This window comes from Rhinolophus hipposideros (assembly GCF_964194185.1).
Source record: "Rhinolophus hipposideros genome assembly, chromosome: 3".
Lineage (NCBI taxonomy): Eukaryota > Metazoa > Chordata > Mammalia > Chiroptera > Rhinolophidae > Rhinolophus > Rhinolophus hipposideros.
Window position 1 is genome coordinate 605,420 of NC_138049.1, and position 18,175 is coordinate 623,594.

Consider the following 18,175-nt stretch of genomic DNA (forward strand, 5'->3'; position numbering starts at 1 on the left):
CGTCCGTCCCCGGCGCTGCGCGTCGTCTCAGGACCTGCGCGGTCACGTGGCGGAACCAGGGGAGCGGGACACTGAACGCGCCGAGCGCCGTGCCCCCGCGGGCCGAGCTGCGCCGCCGGACCCGGGCCTGGGGCTCGGAGGGGGCCCGCGTGGGCCGGAGGCGCGCCTGGCACCTGAGCGCTGGCTCTCGGGCCCACGCGCCGGCGCCGGCGGCTGTTTGCGTGGCGTTCATTTGCCTGAAGTCGGGAGGAGTCGTACCCGTTAGGGGCGGGGCGCACTGGGCTTTGGGCCGATGGTGGATGTGCGGACGGAGCCAGGAGAGCGGATTCCGGGCTCCCGGCCTCTCGGACAGGTGCTGGCTCGGGAGTACGTGGCCGTCAGCTGTCACCGGTGAGCCCTTGGCCACTGCTGGGCTGCGGGGCTGAGCTGGCAGGCGGGGTCTGCGGTTGGCAGGGGGGGACGGCAGGTGTGGCTCGTGTGGCTCCTGCCTCCCGTGTCCCCAGCCCAGCCGCCAGCGAGACGACAGTGGGGTGACTCCCCTGCCTATGGCTCCTGGCTGCTCCTTTTAGGCGTCACCGTGTCCCGCGTTCTTGTCTGGGGAGCGGGACCCCGCACGACAGTGGAGATGACACTAGTGCATCTCAACAGCTTCTCCCGAAAGATGTATCTGGCGTCATGTGTGCTGCCCCCCGAACCTGGGGCGTTCTGCAGTGTGACTACCCATTTTATTTCCTGTGCAGAAAGCATATCGGAGTGGAATACAAGAGAGTGGGTATAACATTAGCTATGCTTTTATAGTAGCTCACTGCTGTGTCTTGGCAAATAAAGTATATAACTGAAGCAAGTGTGTGCACTAAAGAAGAAGGTGCTTCAAAATATTCAACATGTTTTTATTGTGTTTTTCTCCACCCAGCATGGTGACCAGACCCATTGCTCACCACTTAGTCTTCAAATCCCGTGTCCGAGCTCTGAGATATTTCTAGTGCCTGGAATGTAGTGTGAAGCAGAGCAGAGTCAAGGGTGAGTCCTGGGCTGTGGGCACATGCATGTAACGTGCCCGTGTTTATGGAACATAGAAGTAGCCCTCACGCCGCAGGTGGGTGTTTGTTCTTCACGACGCTCTGAGAGCTGCTTGTTTCCTCCTTCTAGTGGTGGAAGGGGACTCTGCGAGGCTAAGCAAGGCTGTTAAGTGGGAGGAGCGGGCCTTGGATCAGGTCTGTCGAGTCTGGAAGCCTGTGGGCAGAGTAGGGCCATCTGGCATCCAGGACCTCCAGGATTTTCAGTGACTTCTTTTCCTTTTTCTTGGGAACAGGGCACGGCGGCGAGTGGGTGCATCTGGGGTATGTGTGTGAGATCATATTAGTAATTACGATCAGTAACAGGCTAGTGGCTATATGAAACATCACACCTGTAGCCATCATCTGTTCTTGTGTTTTCAGATTGCAGATGGAAGAACCACAGGAGATTTCCTCCACCGATGATGGCTGTGTAGGTGATATTGTCATAGAAAAATTCCTGATAAAGTCCAAGAAGTCCACACCCCACGTGCAGCTTGCTTGCAGCATGCAGCACTCTGCTTTCCCCTTAGATGGAAATGAACTTTGCGTCTGGAACACTGAGGACCCTTTTCAGCAGGTGTTTAGAAGTTGTATGTGTTTCTTGTGAAGTCAGATGGTACAAAGCGCCTTGCTCTCTGTCACCTCTCCATTTCTCTGATGCTGTTTGGGTAACATTACCCTCTGGGGACTCAGCTAGCAACTATGGGAGGAAATGTTAGCACATTTCTGGAATGAAGCATTATGTTAAATTTGATTTTTGTAAAATAAACTGTCTGGAATCACTTAATTAAAACATTTCTTTAGTAAGAAGACGAACAAGAATAGGTTCATTTTAACACAATCAAGACAAGTTGAAATTTTCTAGATTTTTTATATCAACACACTTAAATAAGTTTATTACGTTTATTGCAGAATCTGATAGTTTTAAAGACATCATTAGTTTTCACTCTAAAGCTTATTTCATGACTAATATTATGTGAATACTCTTAATAAAAACAGGTTTCATTGTATAAATGAGAAAGTAAATTCTATCAACCTGTTTTGGCATTTGGATGATTTTTGTCTTCATTTTGGGCTTCAGGAGTTTGAGGATACTGACTACAGCACATAGGAATCAAAACTATATTTACTTTGGACATTTTCTGTAACTTTCAATCTTACTGGCAATCACTTTGCTAATAGAAGCTGTTCATCACTAATGAAGGTAAATCTACATTTTGATTCCCTCTGAATTAAGAGATGTACGTTCAGATCTCCAGCTTGATCTCTCACATTTTCAGTGCATGATAAAACATCTAGAAAAATGCGTCCCAGACGTTAAGCACGCATTGTGGTGATTATGACAAGGGGAACACGTCTGGGTGACGCCCCCTCTTGCTTGGTGCTCCCTTCTCGCCTCCCTGAAGAGCACGTCATGTGACGTGCGGCACCGTGGGTTGGTTGTGCTCATGTTTGCACTTTGCACACGTGGGCTCGTGTGTGATGCGATCTTTTGTGCTCCACGTCCTCACCCGCTCTTTCATGCACCGTTTTGTCTGTGAGGTTCATCGATGTTGATTTTCACCTCTGCATAGAATTTCAGCATATGTATAGACACACTTTACCCATTCTACTGCTGCTGGCATTTGTTTTGATTCCACATTTTGCCTGCTACAAACAGTCTTTACTATGTCTTGGTGCACGTGTGTACAGCTGCCGAGTCATAGGGAATTCACACATTTAGTTTTGTAGATAATGCTAAGCATAAGAAGACTCCCAAAGTGGCCAGTCCGTACTTCACCTGCTGTGTAAGAGCTCACCAGGGTATCCCCAGCCTCACCCACACTTGGTCCTGTTGCTATAATTTTAGCCCTTTTGGTGGGTGGACTGGTACTTAATTGTAATTTGCAATTCCCTGCTGATTAATGTTTAACACATTTTTGTACATTTGTTGGTCATTTGGACATTTTCTCTTTCTCAGTCTTTGTAAAGATTGAATGATGTATGTGCTCAGTGTCTTGCCATTTTTATAGTGTATTATCTGTCTTTTTCCTATTGATTTGAAATTCTTTATGTCTTCTAAGTATAAGCTTTTAGATTAGTTTGCGTTTTCTAGAGTTTTATGTAAATGAAATCAGACAGTATTTACTCTTTGTCTGGCTTCTTTAATCAGAATAATTATTTTGAGAGTTATCTATATTGTTGCATGAATGAACTATTGTTCATTGTTTTTATCATTGAGTAATATTCCATTGTATGAATATACTACAGCTTGTTTAATCGTCTTTCTGTTGGAAGACATTTAGCTTATTTTTGTATTTTTATTTAACTATTATAAGTAAAGCTGCTATGAATATTTGCACGTCCACATCCTTTGTTTTATAAATGTCAGTTAGGTCAGATTGGTTTATGCTGTTCTTCAAGTCTTCTACAGTCTTGCTGATTTGATGTCTACTGGTTCTATCAGTTATTGAGAGAGGCATATTGAAGTCTGTCACTAAATGTGCGTTTGTCTGTTGCTCTGCCATCAGTGTGTTCCAGGTATTTTGAAGCTCTGTCATTAAGTATGTAAATGTTTTGTATTTTTATGTCCTCTTGATAAATTAACTCCACTAATGTTACAAAGTGATATTCTTTATCCCTGATAATATTCCTTGCTTTGAAATTTTGGCTCTTTTTTTGGGGGGGGGGAACACAACTTTTAATCTTGTTTTTGTACTGTGAGGCTTTAGTATTTTTCTTAGGAGCAGTTTCAGTTTCACAGCAAAATTGAGAGGAAGGTACAGAGATTTCCCACAAACCCTGCCCCCGCACAAGCACAGCCCCCCCATTATCACAGGCACAGCCCCCCTGCCCCCAGAGAATGCAGTAGTTACAGAGATGAATCTGCACCAACACAACATCATTGCCCACATTTCATAGGTTATCTTAGTTCCCTGTTGGTGTTGGACGTTCTGTGGTTTGGAGAAATGTGTGATGACATGTATCCACCATAATAGTGTCACACAGAGTATTTCCACGGCTCTTAAACTCCTCCAGGCTCCACCTGTTCTTGCCTCCCCACACTCCCAACCCCTGGCAACCACTGACCTTTGGACTGTCTCCATAACTGTGCCTTTTCCAGAATGTCATAGAGCTGGAATCATACAGCATGCAGCCTTTGCCAATTGGTTTCTTTCACTTAGTCATATACATTTAAGGTTCCTCCATATATTTTTATGGCTTGAGAGCTCATTCTTTTCAGTGCTGAATAATATTCTATTGTCTGGGTGCACCACAGTTTATCACCCACTGTCGTGTTGCTTTTAAGGTTGGGCGATTATGACTAAAGTTGCTGTAAACATCCACATGCAGGTTTATGTGTGGATGTTAAGTTTTCAGCTCCTTTATGTAAATACCAATGAGCACAGCTGCTGGATCGAATGGTAAGGGTATAGTTATTTTGATAGGAAACCACCAGTCTTCCAGTGGCTGCACCATTTTGTGTTGCCGGCAGCAGTCGATGAGAGTTTCTGCTGCTCCATGTCCTCACCCGCTTGTGGTGGTGTCAGTGTTCTGGATTTCGGCCATTCTCATAGGTGTGTGGTGGGATCTCGGTGCTGTTTTAATTTGCATTTCCCTGATGACTTATGATGCGGAGTTTCTTTTCGTGTGCTTACTTGCCATCTGTATATTTCCTTTGGTGTGGTGTCTGTTACGGTCTTTGACTCATTTTTAAATCAGGCTGTTTGTTTTCTTGTTAAGAGTTCTTAGTATATTTTTGGGTAATAGTTCTTTACCAGCTACATCTTTTTCAAATATTATCTCCCAGTCTGGTTTGTCTTTTCACCCTCTGGATAGCGTCTCTCACAGAGCAGAGACTTTAGTTTTAATCAAGCCCAGCGTATCAAGTCTTTCTTTGGTGGGTCTTGCCTTTCATGAGTCTAAAAATTTATCGCCAAACCCCAGTCATCTAGATTTCCTCTTGTGTTATCTTCTAGGAGTTTATGGTTTTCTCCACTGTGTTGCCTTTGCTCCTCTGTTAAAGATCAGTGGACTGTTTATGAGGGTCTGTTTCTGGCTCTGTGTTCTCTCCCACGGATCTGTTTGCCTTTTCTTTCACCAATACCACACTGTCCTGATGAGTGTAGCTTTAGTAAGGCTTAAAGTCAGTTAGGAACAGTCTTGTTCCTCTTCAATAGTGTGTGGCTATTCTGGGTCTTTTGCCTCCGTATAAACTTTAGAATTAACCTGTTGGTATTCACTGGGATTACACTGAATCTATAGGTCGAATTGGGAAGAACTGACACCTTGGCAATATTAAGTCGCCCTGTCCGTGAGCATGGAATAGCCCTCCATTTACTTAGTTCTCCTTTCATTTCTTTCAGCGGAGTTTTATAGCTTTCCATATAGAGATCTTGTACACATTTTCTTAGACTTGGACCCAAGTATTTTATTTTGGGGGTATTAATATAAGTGGTACTTCTTGTGTTTTAAATGTCAAATTCCACTTGTTTGTTGCTGATATACAGGAAAGCAGTGGACTTGTATGTTAATTTTGTATCCTGTAACCTTATAATAACTGCTTAGATTCAGGGTTTTTTTGTCAATGCTTTTGGACCATCATGTTATCTGTGAACAAAGACGGTTTTATTTCTTCTTCCCAGTCACTATACCGTTTTCTTTTTTTTTCTTGTCTTACTGCGTTAGCTAAAACTTCTGTCTGATAATTGAAAAGGAGTTGTGAGATGGGATATCTTTGCCTTGTTTCTGATCTTAGTGGGAAAAGTTCTAGTTTCTCACCATTAAATATGATGTAAGCTGTTAGTATTTTATAGATATTCTTTACAAGTTGAGGAAGTTCCCCTCTATCCTTACTACACTGAGAGTTTTGATCATGAATCAGTGTTGGATTTGGTCAGATGCTTTTTCTGCTTCTACTGATAAGATCATGTGATTCTTCTTTTGCCTGTTATGATGAATTCCACTCATTGATTTTCAAATGTTGAACCAGTCTTGCATACCTAGAGTAATTTCCAGTTGGTCATAGTGTATAATTCCTTTTATACAGTTTTGGTTTTGATTTGCTAATATTTTCAGTATTTTGTTGAGCATTTTTGCATCTATGTTCACGAGAGATATTGGTGTGTAGTTTTCTTGCAATGTCTTTGTCTGGTTTGGGTATTAGGGGAGTGCTGGCCTCGGGGAATGAGTAAAGGAAGTATTTCCTCTGTTTCTGTCTACGAGTGAGACTGTAGAGAATTGTGTTTTAAATGTATACTTTCTTCCTTAGATGTTTGATAGAATTCACCAGTGAACCCATCTGGGCCTCGGGCTTTCCGTTTGGGAAGGTGATTAATTACTGATGTATTGTCTTTAGTAGACAGGCCTATTCAGATCATCTGTTTCCTTTTCTACACTGTGTCTAATCTGCTGCTCGTCACACGCATTGTATTTTTCACCTGTTGCTCTAGTTGTCGTCTCTTGAAGTTAAATTTATGGCCCTTAAAAATATATTTAGTGCCCTATTTCGCTTTTGAACATGTGGAATAAAGTTATAATGACTGTTTTCATGTTCTTAGTTAGGAATTCTAACATCTGGATCAGTTCTGGTTTGTTTTCTAACATGTGGGTGGCCTGTGGGTGTTTCTCATGGTTTCTTATTTCTGTTGGTTTTTGGCTAGATGATCTTCTTTCTTTGAATAACTGATTATTTTTGATTGGTTGCTGGACATTATATTATATATGAAAAAAATTGCCCAGCTAACTTGAAGGTCTGGATGATCTTTGCTTCTTCCAGAGAAAATCTGTGTTTGCTTCTGACAGCTGGCTAGCTGAGGGCACTGGCAACCCCAGATCACCCGAACCCGGTCAGGGATGAGGACAGTTTGGAGGTGGTATCAGTGCTGGGGAGGCCCTTCTGTGTCCAGGCTGCCTTCACTCCTTGGGTCTGGTCCTTTGGGTTCCTACTCTGAGCCTGGGGCATTTAGCAGCACGCCCCTTCTCTCCATGTTAGCAGGCTATGTGCTTTTTTTTTTTTTTTTTTTTTTTATTGGGGAAGGGGAACTGGACTTTTATTGGGGAACAGTGTGTACTTCCAGGACTTTTTTCCAAGTCAAGTTGTCGTCCTTTCAATCTTAGTTGTGGGGGCGCAGCTCAGTTCCAGGTCCAATTGCCATTGCTAGTTGCAGGGGGCACAGCCCACCATCCTTGTGGGAGTCGAACTGGCAACCTTGTTGTTGAGAGGACACGCTCCAACCAACTGAGCCGTCCAGGAGGCAGCTCAGCTCAAGGTGCCATGTTCAATCTTAGTTGCAGGGGGCGGAGTCCACCATCCCTCGTGGGACTCGAGGAATTGAACCGGCAACCTTGTGGCTGAGAGCCCACTGGCCCATTTGGGAATCGAACCGGCAGCCTTCGGAGCCACCGGGCCGGCCTGTATGCTTTTTTTTAAAGCAGAATTTCATAAAGTCCATCCATGGTGTTTTAAAGAATCATCATACAGAGTCCTCAGCCATGAGGTTATGGACCGTGTTCTCCAAACTCCCTTGTAAGGAGGAATTCTTTGCCCTTCCCCCAATAAGATGCTTCTGTATACGCCCCTAAAAATGATGCATTTATTTAATTACACCATTGTTGTGCCCCTTGCCTCATAACTGTCTCAGCTTTTTAACGGCCTTTACTGGAATTGTCTGACAGTTGCCTTTTGATGGATGTCTTCATGGGAGAAGTGGCCCTTGGTGCTGAATCCCTCCTCTCAGTTTCCTTCTCTGGTATTGTAATTATTCATGTGCAGATTCTGTCCAGTTTTTCTTGTAAATCTCACCAGGACTTTGGTCCCGAGAACTAGCAGAATGTGACCACAGTGGAGCTCCCTTGGTCCTCATGTTTGATGGGAGCCCTCATATCAGCTGCCTGCTGTTTCCCTAACGTCCACTTGTGAGTGCCTCAGCTTTCTATGCAGCACACAACCCGGGATGTGCCCCAGCTTCCTCCCACCTACCTGTTGTGTTTCCATTCTTCCTTATGCCTTATCCACCCAGGACTTCAGCCTGTCACACGGATTCTCTTTGCTGGTGTCCTTTCCTCCCTCCACGTGCATTGGTCTGGCTGCCCTTCATCAGCCCATGCCCATCTCTGTCGCGGCCGCTTAGTTAAGCCTCCGTTGTATCTCTCCTGGAGAACGCTGGTCTCACCTGTACCCCCACTCCAGTCTGTCTTCTGTACGTGCAGCAGGTTCTGTTACTGAATGATGAACCTGGCCATTGCATTCCTCCACTTGTCCATTTTTTGCTGGCTTCCAGTTTCCTAGAGCTGTGTGAAAACCCCCTGTGGAGTTGCCAGGGTGCCTCCTGCGCCGGCCCACGTTTTCAGCCTCATGTCTCTGCTTGGCTCAGACCAGGAGTTTCTTAACCATGTTTGTGTCCTCGTCCGCCCGAGTGCAGTTTTCCTGCTGTCACTTTACTCATCCATCAGGGCACAGCACAGCTGTCACCTGTGCTGGCGTGTGGTGGGCTGCAGCTGGCATGTGTTTAAAAGTTACCTGTTGAGGAACTAGGAGAGTGACCTGCATCGCCCAACAAGTGTGTCTTGTTTGTAACACTGAGAACAGTGCAGTGGTTAACTGGAGAGGGTATGTTAGTTCCGAGACAGGAATGTTAGTACAGGAATTAGAAATGAACACATGAAGTAAGCATATCTGAAAAATTCAGTCCACGTAGTTTCTTGGGTTTGAGGTTATGTTACATTCTTTTGTAAAGGTTATCTTTACTCTGTGGTTTCTTTTTGTATTTTGTTAATTTTTTAGCTTCTGACCCTAAGAGGACACCATCAGCCCATTTCTGCTGTGGCATTCGGAAACACAGCGACTCCGCTTCTGATCTGTTCTGCGTCACGGGATCGTGTTATAATGTGGAGCCTGGATGAGTGCAGAGAGAAAGTTCTTGAAGGTAAATGGAAATCTAAAACGTATTTTACAAAATATACAGAAGGAGCCACTTGTCCTTACATATACTTGGTAGCATGAGGAGTGTGGGATGCTGTTTGACCCCTTTAACCCTGAAGCCAGGTGCTGAGTGGGTCTCTTGTGTGAGATGCACACCGGGCCACGTGGACCTACTGACCTTGCCTGTGTGTGGAGCTGGTACCAAGGGCTCAGTGGTTCTAATATTACCACTTTTCTTATTTTGAAATCTGACTTTGGTGGAACTCTGAAGACATGTAGGCAAGGTGAAATATCCTTTCCTTACGGAGACCGTGGTGGGTTTGCAGCGCAGAGGGACACATGAGAAACAAGTGGACAGCCGGGCAGATGCTGATGGGCTGTGGAAGGCGAGGTGGAGAAAGCGCCCGGGGGAGGTGGAGGGCGCGGCCCCATGAGGCGGGTGCTGAGGGCGGCACTTGAGCTGGCCGGCTGGCGTGGGCGCAGCAGTGCTGGGAACGGCATCCAGGCCAAGGGGCCACGCGGGTTCGGGCCTGCAAGTCGAGAGCTTGACCTGTTTGAGGAGGCGAGAATAAACCCATGAGGTGGGAGCATGGTGTCAGGAGAGTTTTATGAGGTGACATTGACAAGTTAGGTGGGGAGCACAGTAGGGAGTTAAATTGAGAAGTCACAGGATTGCTGTAAAAGTCAAGCGTCAGTTAATTTTAGGCAGCAGCCTGTATAATAGATATGTCCCATCTTCTTTAATCTGTGGTATGATCACTCTAGTATCAGCAATGTGTGCACACAAGGACGTATGTATGTATGATGCACACATACACACATGCACATGTAGTCCACATGACACACGTGCACACGTGTAGCATGCACACACAAGACATGCAGACACGTGTACATATACAGCACACAACAGACTCACATATAAACACGTGTGCATACAAACATGCAAACACACACCCACACACGCACACATGTACACCACACACATGCAGTACACACGTGCACACATGTAGCATGCACACACAAGACATGCAGACACGTGTACATATACAGCACACAACACAGACACATATAAACACGTGCGCATACAAACATGCAAACACACACCCACACACGCACACACGTACACACCACACATATGCAGTACACACGTGCACACACAACACACACATGTACACATGTGCACACATGGAAATGCACGAACAGCACATACTGCATGCACTTGTATGTGTGTATATAGTACACACGCGTACAGTGTATCCACACAATCATTTATGGTGCATCCACACATAAGTAGTACACACACCACACACGTGCATATAGTACACACATGCACACACACACAAACACGTGTACACAATGCATGCACACATGACAAGTGCACACAGTGCACACACGCATGTAGTACATGCACATGCCTGCACATGCACGGTGATCCCCACAGAGGTATTTACAAGTCAGCAGCCCTCCTGTGGGAAGCGGCTGTCCCCCCAGACTTACTTTTCAGCTGCTCTGCGGCACCTTGCGTGGGGCTGTGTGGTGATCTGCCCCCAGGACCACAGCTAGACACTGAGCCCCGAGGCCTGGCCCTGGTGCTCGCGTGGTGTTCGCATGGTTTGTGTGTGCTTGGCAGTGGGTCAGAACGCGCTTCTTTTCCATCTGCATGGGGCTGGTGGGGTAGCCTTTTCATACCCACCGGCCATCTGCTGTGGCCCTGTGGGCCAGGATGCCACACTGCCTGGTTTGCTTTAGGGGTGCTTGGGGGGCGCTGAGTTGCAGCACCGTTGTGGCCCAGGGCTGGTGTGTTTGCAGTCGGACTGAGAAAACGGTGTGTGGCCAGGTACTCAGATTACTGGGTCATCGGTCAGTCCAGCCCTGCAGGCCTGCTGGTCCTCGTACCCAGGCTGCTTTGCTGGTTCCTGCTCTCTCCCACCTCTTCACGTCGCAGTGTGGGCTTGCCTCCTCCTTCCAAATTCACTCCCTTGCTGGCTGTACCTGCCTTTGGCTGTTAGAAGTGCTTCTGTGCCCATAACTGTCACCTGTTTTCTTGCTGAGCTCTCTCTCGGCCTCGGCCTCACGTGGCTGCCCCTGGACAGTTCCGCGAAGGCCCGCGTTTCTGCCTGTTGGGTTCCTGGCTACATGCCTGCGGTGGTACAGCAGCCTGTTCAGTGTGAGTGGGACAAAGGCGTGTGCTCAGGCAGCCCCGCCAGAACAGGACTTCAGGGTGATGATCGTTTTCCTCTCTGTAGGTTTTGCTCCCACAGTGGATGTGGCCTTGCTATACAACAAGCCGCTTCGTGGGGGAGGGGGGGTCAGACTGCAGCGGGCACGGGTCTGCTCCACGTGGTGGGTGGGTTGTGTCATCACCCAGCTTACGACATTACCCTGGGACCTGCAGGACAGCCTGGAGACGTCATCCTGGAGGTAGGGAGGCCTGGGAGGCTGATGCTTGGATGGGCCCGCTGGCCCTTCTGCCTGCCTGACATGGGCCAAAACAGGTCATGCTGGGCGCAGGGAGGAGGAAGCATTGGCACCCCAGGCCAACCGGCACAACTCCCCCAGTATGTGCACGTGTGGCCCCCCAAGATGGCCGGCTGCACTCGGCGACCCAAGTCCTCGCACTGCTGCAGGTCCTGTGCTCCACGTTTTTCCTGGAGAACCTTCAGATTCTGTGTTTTTAATACTCTGAAAGGGCCACAGTGGCATCAAAGCCCAATGTCATTCTGCATGTCATTCTGGAATGGGGACTCCCATCGTCAGTGCCCCCCTTATGTCACAGCACTTATGCTGACTTGCTGAGTGCCTCTGATAAACCCACACTAATGGCCGGAACTCCCCCCAGGGTTAATTCCTCGCGGGACCGTCTTGGGCACCCTGCTGGGAAAGGTGCTGTATTTAAGGTTCAGCCCAGACGACCGTGTCATCGCCGTGTGCGCTGGAAATAAGATACTCATGCTGGACACTGAGGTAAGGCGGCCCCGTGTGGCAGAAGCTCAGGGGCGCACAGCTGATGGGCCTCGCGGCTGCGCAGCTCCCACCCACCTCTATTCTCAGCAGTACTTGGCATTGGGCGACTTTTTGTAAAGGTGTTAGGGGAAATTAATGACTACACTCCTTTATCTTGCAATTGGAATCAGGCACTGCCATTTTATGTGAATTGTGAAACCTTTACTTGAAACCTGGACGTCAGGGAAGAATTTAAACAGACACGTGCAGTGAGACCTTTATTTCCCGACGTGCTCCTATCCCAGTGAGACCCTCGGACTGTGGCCCTTTTGTTTATCTCTTTTACCATCATTTGCTTCCCTCCAAGAATTAGACTTTTCTCGCTTATTTCTTATTTGGGACTAGTTGAAGTAAATGTGTCGCCACTTCCAGGTTCTGTGAGTTTTAAAGCTCGCACTTGACTTGCACTTGGAAAAGGAGTAGTGCCCAGTCAGGCAGTAGGCGTGGGCCTTGTGTTTCCTTGGGGCTGGGGTCTGTGGGAGCCGTGCTGAGGGCACAGACTGGCCGAGGCCTGCTGTCCTGAGCGCAGCTGACAGCTGTGGGCCTGCAAAGCGTTTCCTTGCCGTCTCCACATCAACACCTTCAGGTTAAGAGGGATGTTTGGAACGGAATCTTCCTGATGGTTAAATGGCGGCGGGCCTGGCTTGTGCCGGGCAGATTGGGGCACGGAGTGCACGTTTCTGTCCTTGGACCCTTTTTGGCTCACGTGGAGAGGTCGGTGTCATGTATTGCTGTCATGTCCCTTTTACTGCTCCTGAGGCCCCCAACAGCTGATGCTCCCCTTCGCCCAGCCCTCTGGGTTTTACTTCCTGGTTTGTGTACGCACAGTCTCAAGTTGGGAAAGGGATTATGTAGCGTAGATGTTCTCCGTGAGATTCGTAGAACTTCTTAGTAACACTAGTTCCCAGAACACTCAGTTTCTGACCTTCCTTCCCAAACTCCCCCAGAGCCGGTCTACACTCGCGGAGCTGGAGGGGCACCAGGGCCCCGTGACTGCAGCCGAGTTCTGTGCTTGGCGGGCTCATGTCGTCATCTCAGTGTCTGAGGACAGAAGCTTCAAGGTGAGGGGGTGAGCATTTTCCAGTATCAGAGGATTCAATCAGAACGAAATTGGGCTTAAGAAGAAAATGAGTTAAAATGCAACCTCAGTTTCCGTCCAACTCCAAGTTCACTAATGTTGTGATTAGTACCCTGCCGGCAAAGGGAGGACGTTGGATGTTGTAAGTGAAAGGAAGGTTGAGGGTCATTACTGCACGTCTGCAGGGGGCCCCGGGAGAGGCTGAGCACACGCCGCCGTTGTCATCTTGAAATTCCTGCCTGGTGAGACCCGACTGGAAGGTGTCGCTCGCCGCTCACAGCTGCTGCTGCTGCTGAGAGCTGGGCTGGGCCTCGCCTTCTTATCTGGAAACAGCGGACATACGTGGACAGTGGTGCCCATCGGCTCATGGCTGCTGTGCCCATGAAAGGACTTTATGAAGGAAGGCATTGAAGTGTCCCTGTCACACAGGAAACCGAGCACGTGACGCCATTCGCTATGTGCCTTACGGAGGGCGCGTCACACCTGTCTTGGAGATATGGGTTAGGTGCAGGGACGTCTGCAGCCTTCTCATCTGGGGTCTTCCAAACCCACAGGTTGTTGTTAGTCTTTTTTCTGTATGATTCTGACATCTTTTGTTGTGTTTGTACAGTTTTACTATATGTACTTATTTTCTTTTTTTAAAGGTAGTTTTTTTTTTGAAGTTTATCAGTTTCAGGTGTGCAATTCTGTATTACATCATCTATATATCATATTGTGTGTTCCCAACCCAGAGTCAGCTCTCCTTACATCACCATATATTTGATCCCTTTTATCTTTCCAAACACCATTTTCATAGATTCGTTGGTAATTGGGTAGAAGTATTAGTTCAATAGCAATAATGGCAAAATTTTTCTCTCTTCTAATGACGTGTGTCTGTCCAAAGGTGTGGGACCATCGTATGGGATCATTGATCTACAACTCGCCAGTGTTAGCAGGTAACTTGGACTCTTCCGTGTTTTCTGCCAAGAGGCTACGAGTCAACGTTTTCTCCTGGTGTGTGTGTTAGTCCCTAGTTGGAGCTGTGACATTTAAGGGGATCCGAGCATCACTCAGGGACAGCTCTTGCATTCCCACCTACACACTGAAAGGATTTAAGTGATAAAACTGTCACTTAACAGACAGTTTTCCTGAAGTTTTCACTTAACACGTAAGCATATGCTTGGTGTGTGAGCCTTTCCATGTGGGAGACTCAGGGAGCTGTGGTGGGCTCCCCGGACAGTGCTGTCCTCAGGGACGAGGCAGGGAAGTGCGGCACCTGCCCGGGGCCAGTGCCCCATGGGCCGGGCTGTGTTGGGATAGGCAGACCTGACTCCCTTGTCCAGGGCATTCCAGGGTAATTGTGTACTTTCCTCTTTGGTCTCGGTGGTGCGAATGACACCGAGGCCTGGTCATACGCGGGCTTGAGAGGGTGAGCCGGGCGGTGCAGATGGAGGCCCCCCGGAGCCTGTGACACTGAGGTCACATTCCCCAGCGTCTGTCACCCTGTGACCGCTCATGCAGGGCCCCCACTCCTCCCGTGACTGGTTTGCAGCGTCCCGTGAGCACCTCTTGTGTGCACCTCGTAGCTGACGCAGGGGAGAGGAATAGAAAGTTATACAAGGTGGTTTCCTCCACGGGACGAGGAACGTGGAATCGAGACCCTGTGACCGGGAAGGGTGGTCACCTCCCCAGAGTCAGTGTCCTCCTGACATCGTGTACCCATGTGTAGAATGTGATGTTTCCACACGCCAGTCTCAGGGATAAAGCGCATTTCTTGGAATTATGTGCAAATTCTTTTCCTGAAATTAATTATGTGGAATTGTTATCTGTCAACAAAACAATTACAAACTTGATTTTGATGTCATTATATGAATAGTTTTGCATTGTTTTTAATACCCGTTTACTTTAATTCTCCTAAGTTCTCGACATTTAGCTTCAGAAGACGTTTTAAATGAAATGACATGTTTCGTTGCTCGAAACAATTTCATGATTTCTGGCTTAAGAATCGTCCTGTTGAAGTTCAGTGCTACGGACGTGGTGCTGTTGTCACTCTGGTTCTAAAGCTCAGGAATCAGTGATGCGGTTGGTGGTTGGAATGCATGCAGGGGACACGGGGTGCAGGGGACACGGGGTGCGGTGCGTCAGCCATCCTGGGCTTTCAGGTGCGGTGATACCCCGTCGCCCACAGTCACAGCGTTCTCCACAGTGGCACTCGCTGAGTTTCCACTTCCTGGGAACAAATCATTCTGGAACTGTTTAAACTTGACTGAAAGAAATATTATAAGGAGAACTGATAATTCTCAGTTACTCTGCCAGGTGCTCTTAAAGCTAACCTTGGTCTGTTCCATCCAACAGCGTCCCCTCTGCTCAGTCTTCTCGTCGTTGAAGGAAGTAAGCAGCTGGTCACCGGCTGTGCGGAGGGCCAGGTGCGGGCACTTGATTCCCACGTTGTCTGACTAAGTGTACCTCTGCACGAGTCTCTTTCAATGCTGCTCTGCGTTCTCTGTGACGTGACGACCAGCGGCCCCAGCTGCTGAGACCCGCCTCCCTGGCCCCACATCCGACCTTTCCTCCCCGCCTGAAAGCTCCGGCTGGCAGCCACTCACACAGCCCTGTTCCGCTTTGAAAATTTTGGTATTTGATCTTGTTCAAAACTTAGATTTGTAGGTGAGCAGTTTAGGTTTACTCACAAAGTATGGATGCTGTTCTTTTATAAAAGCTGCTGTTGATATAATCGGGAAAGACATTGCATCAGAACAACCAAGTTCCTCCCGCCTGTGAGTCTCTTCACTTCACTTCTGACACTGGGCACTAAATGTCGGGGATTCCCACAGGAAGTAATTCCCTGTGACACCTGCTGCGTGTCCCACTACTTAACTCAATCCTAGAGAGAGCGTCAGATCCCGCAGGCTGGGGCTCAGGCCCATGAGACTGCGCCCACTGCAGGCGCCAGTCGCCCCTCGTGGGGGCCCAGGGTGCTCACAGCTTCTGCCCTCTGTGGCTGCAGCTTGGAGGTCCCCAGGGCGCCTCCTTGGGCTCGATGACCTTGCTAGAGCAGCTCCCAGGACTCGGAGACACGGTAGCAGTGTGTCACATCCTAAAGCGTGTGCTGAAGGGTGGGCCCTACGGCCAGGTGCAGACGCGCACAGGGTGAGGTCGGGGGTCCTGAGAGCGGGCACCTCTGTCCCTGGAGGGGGTGTCACCCTCCCGGCACGTGGCTGTGTCTGCCACCTGGGAGCTCTCGGACCCCATGCCCTGGGGTTTCACGGAGGCCCCTTCATTAAGCGGCATTCACCGTTAGCTCCCTTCCCAAACCCTCTCCCCTCCCAGGAGGTCCGGTGGGAGGAAAGTTCAAATCCCCTAATTGCAAGGTAGGCTGTGGTCCTCATCATAAGGGACCGAAGGGCTTTCCAAAAGCACCTCGTTAGAATAACAGAAGACACCTTTGTAGCCTTGTCACAGACATCCCAAGGGTTTTAGGAGCTCTGTGCCAGGAACCAAGTATATATTTCTTATTATAAATCAGCATTTCACAGATAGTTTTGGTAAACAAAGACAATTTTTTTCTTTTGACAATGCTGATGGCTAGTGTCATCACCCAGTGACGTGTGAGGTGTATCCCTGGGTGGAGATAAGAGCACAGCCCCCCCCCCCCACGTGGATTGTACTGTAGGGACCGTGAAACATGGTCGTCTGCACCCAAAGTTGGTGCTCTGAGCCTGATGCCAACAGAGGGAGTGCTCCAAGGTTTTGGGGTGTGAGGGAATTGGGGGGACCAGAGAAGGTCCAGGGGGTCTGTGAAGGCCGTGCGGTTCTGGTCTCCTGCTCCTGTCGGCTCCCAGCTCGTTTTCCTCATTTGCCTTTTACCGCCTGGTCGTCTGGGCTGTTTTGGGAGAGTTAACGTCTGTACGTTTGCTTTCCAGCTCTGGATCTTCAGTTTGGTTGACAGACATCATTATCGGTGTGTGGCACGTGTTGACCTCAGGAAAAAGAGAGAGAATTTCTCCACCAGGAGGCTTGAGTCCAACCCCGGCAGCCTGCCAGGTGAGCCCACGCAGACCTCCCACCTGCTCAGCCCACAGCGCTCCCTAGGCAGCCTGTCCCGGTGCCACGTGGTGTGGGGGACGACAGGAGGGAGGGGACCCTCGACCCCTGCTGGCCCCAGGCAGCACTTGTGAGCGGTGAGGGTGGGGCTGCTGCTGGGCATTGTCGTGGGGCGGGGCGGGTCCAGGGCCAACACCTCCCAGGGGTCGTCCCCACCCAGCAGACCCTGCACTCGCTGCGCCCCACGCACCCACCTGACCATCCCTCCCCATTCTACTGCTTGTCACCTGTCCCTGCTGTGCATGCTGACTCAGCGTGTGCTCTGGGACGTGCCACGTGTTACAGGCGGAGCTGGCAGTGCCGGGCAACCGGCTGTTTCCCCTTAATCCAGCTGAGGATGCTCTCATACGCGTATGCAGCCATTATTCTCCTGTCTCAGCCAATGTGTCCACTCTGCTGTCCTTCAAGTTTATCGTCGTCGTCCTTTTGGTTTACTTTGTGTTTCTCTGTTTTCACAGGTGGCTTTAAGCCATTTCTTTTTAACGTAGGTCAGAAATTACCTTCATCCAATATATCCATTTCCCCAGTGCTCTAAGTCGTGTCTTTCATTGTTCTTGGATGAACCCCCACTTATTATGAAGTAGCCCCCAAACCCGCCTGAGGAATGCTGAATTAAGCTGACCTGACCGTTGCCTCTGCCCCTTTGTGGCTCCCTGCCTGCCAGTCTTGCAACGCATCTGCTTTTATTTCTGGCGTGTTCTTTATAATGTGTGACTTTCATGTCCTTGACTCACGATCTGAGTTTCCCGCAGCACGTGTTTCCTGCAGCCTCCCAGGGTGTCACCTGGCTGCCTTTCACTTCATCGATCACTTCTAACTCCACATCTCAGGTGATCAATAATTCTGTTCCTAGAAGAGAGTCGGCTTCCGTCTGCACATGAACTGGCAAAAGGGGACGACGTTGAGGTGACGCTGCCTGTCCTGGGCCTGGCACCCTGCGACCTCTCACTCGGCCTCGCTTCCGAGTGTGGACTGTGAGTGTGATAAACTTGGCCGACACCACTGGGGGAACCTTACATTAGGCTCGTTCTAGAGGGATGAAAGTGCAGC

At 48.9% G+C, this 18,175-nt stretch overlaps 1 protein-coding gene across 23 annotated transcripts in view; it reads left to right on the plus strand.

Moving 5' to 3' along the window:
- Positions 1-18,175, plus strand: part of WDR27 (WD repeat domain 27) — a 132,112-nt gene that overhangs the window by 383 nt on the left and 113,554 nt on the right. For 13 of the 23 annotated variants that reach the window (XR_013993083.1, XR_013993084.1, XR_013993085.1 and 10 more), the window contains exons 1-10: positions 41-390; positions 914-1,020; positions 1,440-1,635; positions 8,824-8,965; positions 11,801-11,925; positions 12,912-13,025; positions 13,926-13,977; positions 15,377-15,447; positions 16,945-17,065; positions 17,979-18,099. Coding sequence is in view for 17 of the 23 variants with exons in the window: in XM_081044424.1 (XP_080900550.1) it covers positions 1,447-1,635; positions 8,824-8,965; positions 11,801-11,925; positions 12,912-13,025; positions 13,926-13,977; positions 15,377-15,447; positions 16,945-17,065; positions 17,979-18,099 (935 nt within the window). In the remaining 6 variants the exon portion in view is untranslated. Of the gene's footprint in view, positions 1-40; positions 391-636; positions 769-886; positions 1,021-1,439; positions 1,636-2,137; positions 2,263-8,823; positions 8,966-11,800; positions 11,926-12,911; positions 13,026-13,925; positions 13,978-15,376; positions 15,448-16,944; positions 17,066-17,978; positions 18,100-18,175 lie in introns of those variants that run through there. The other 10 variants (XM_081044426.1, XM_081044429.1, XR_013993082.1 and 7 more) reach the window with 7 other exon arrangements.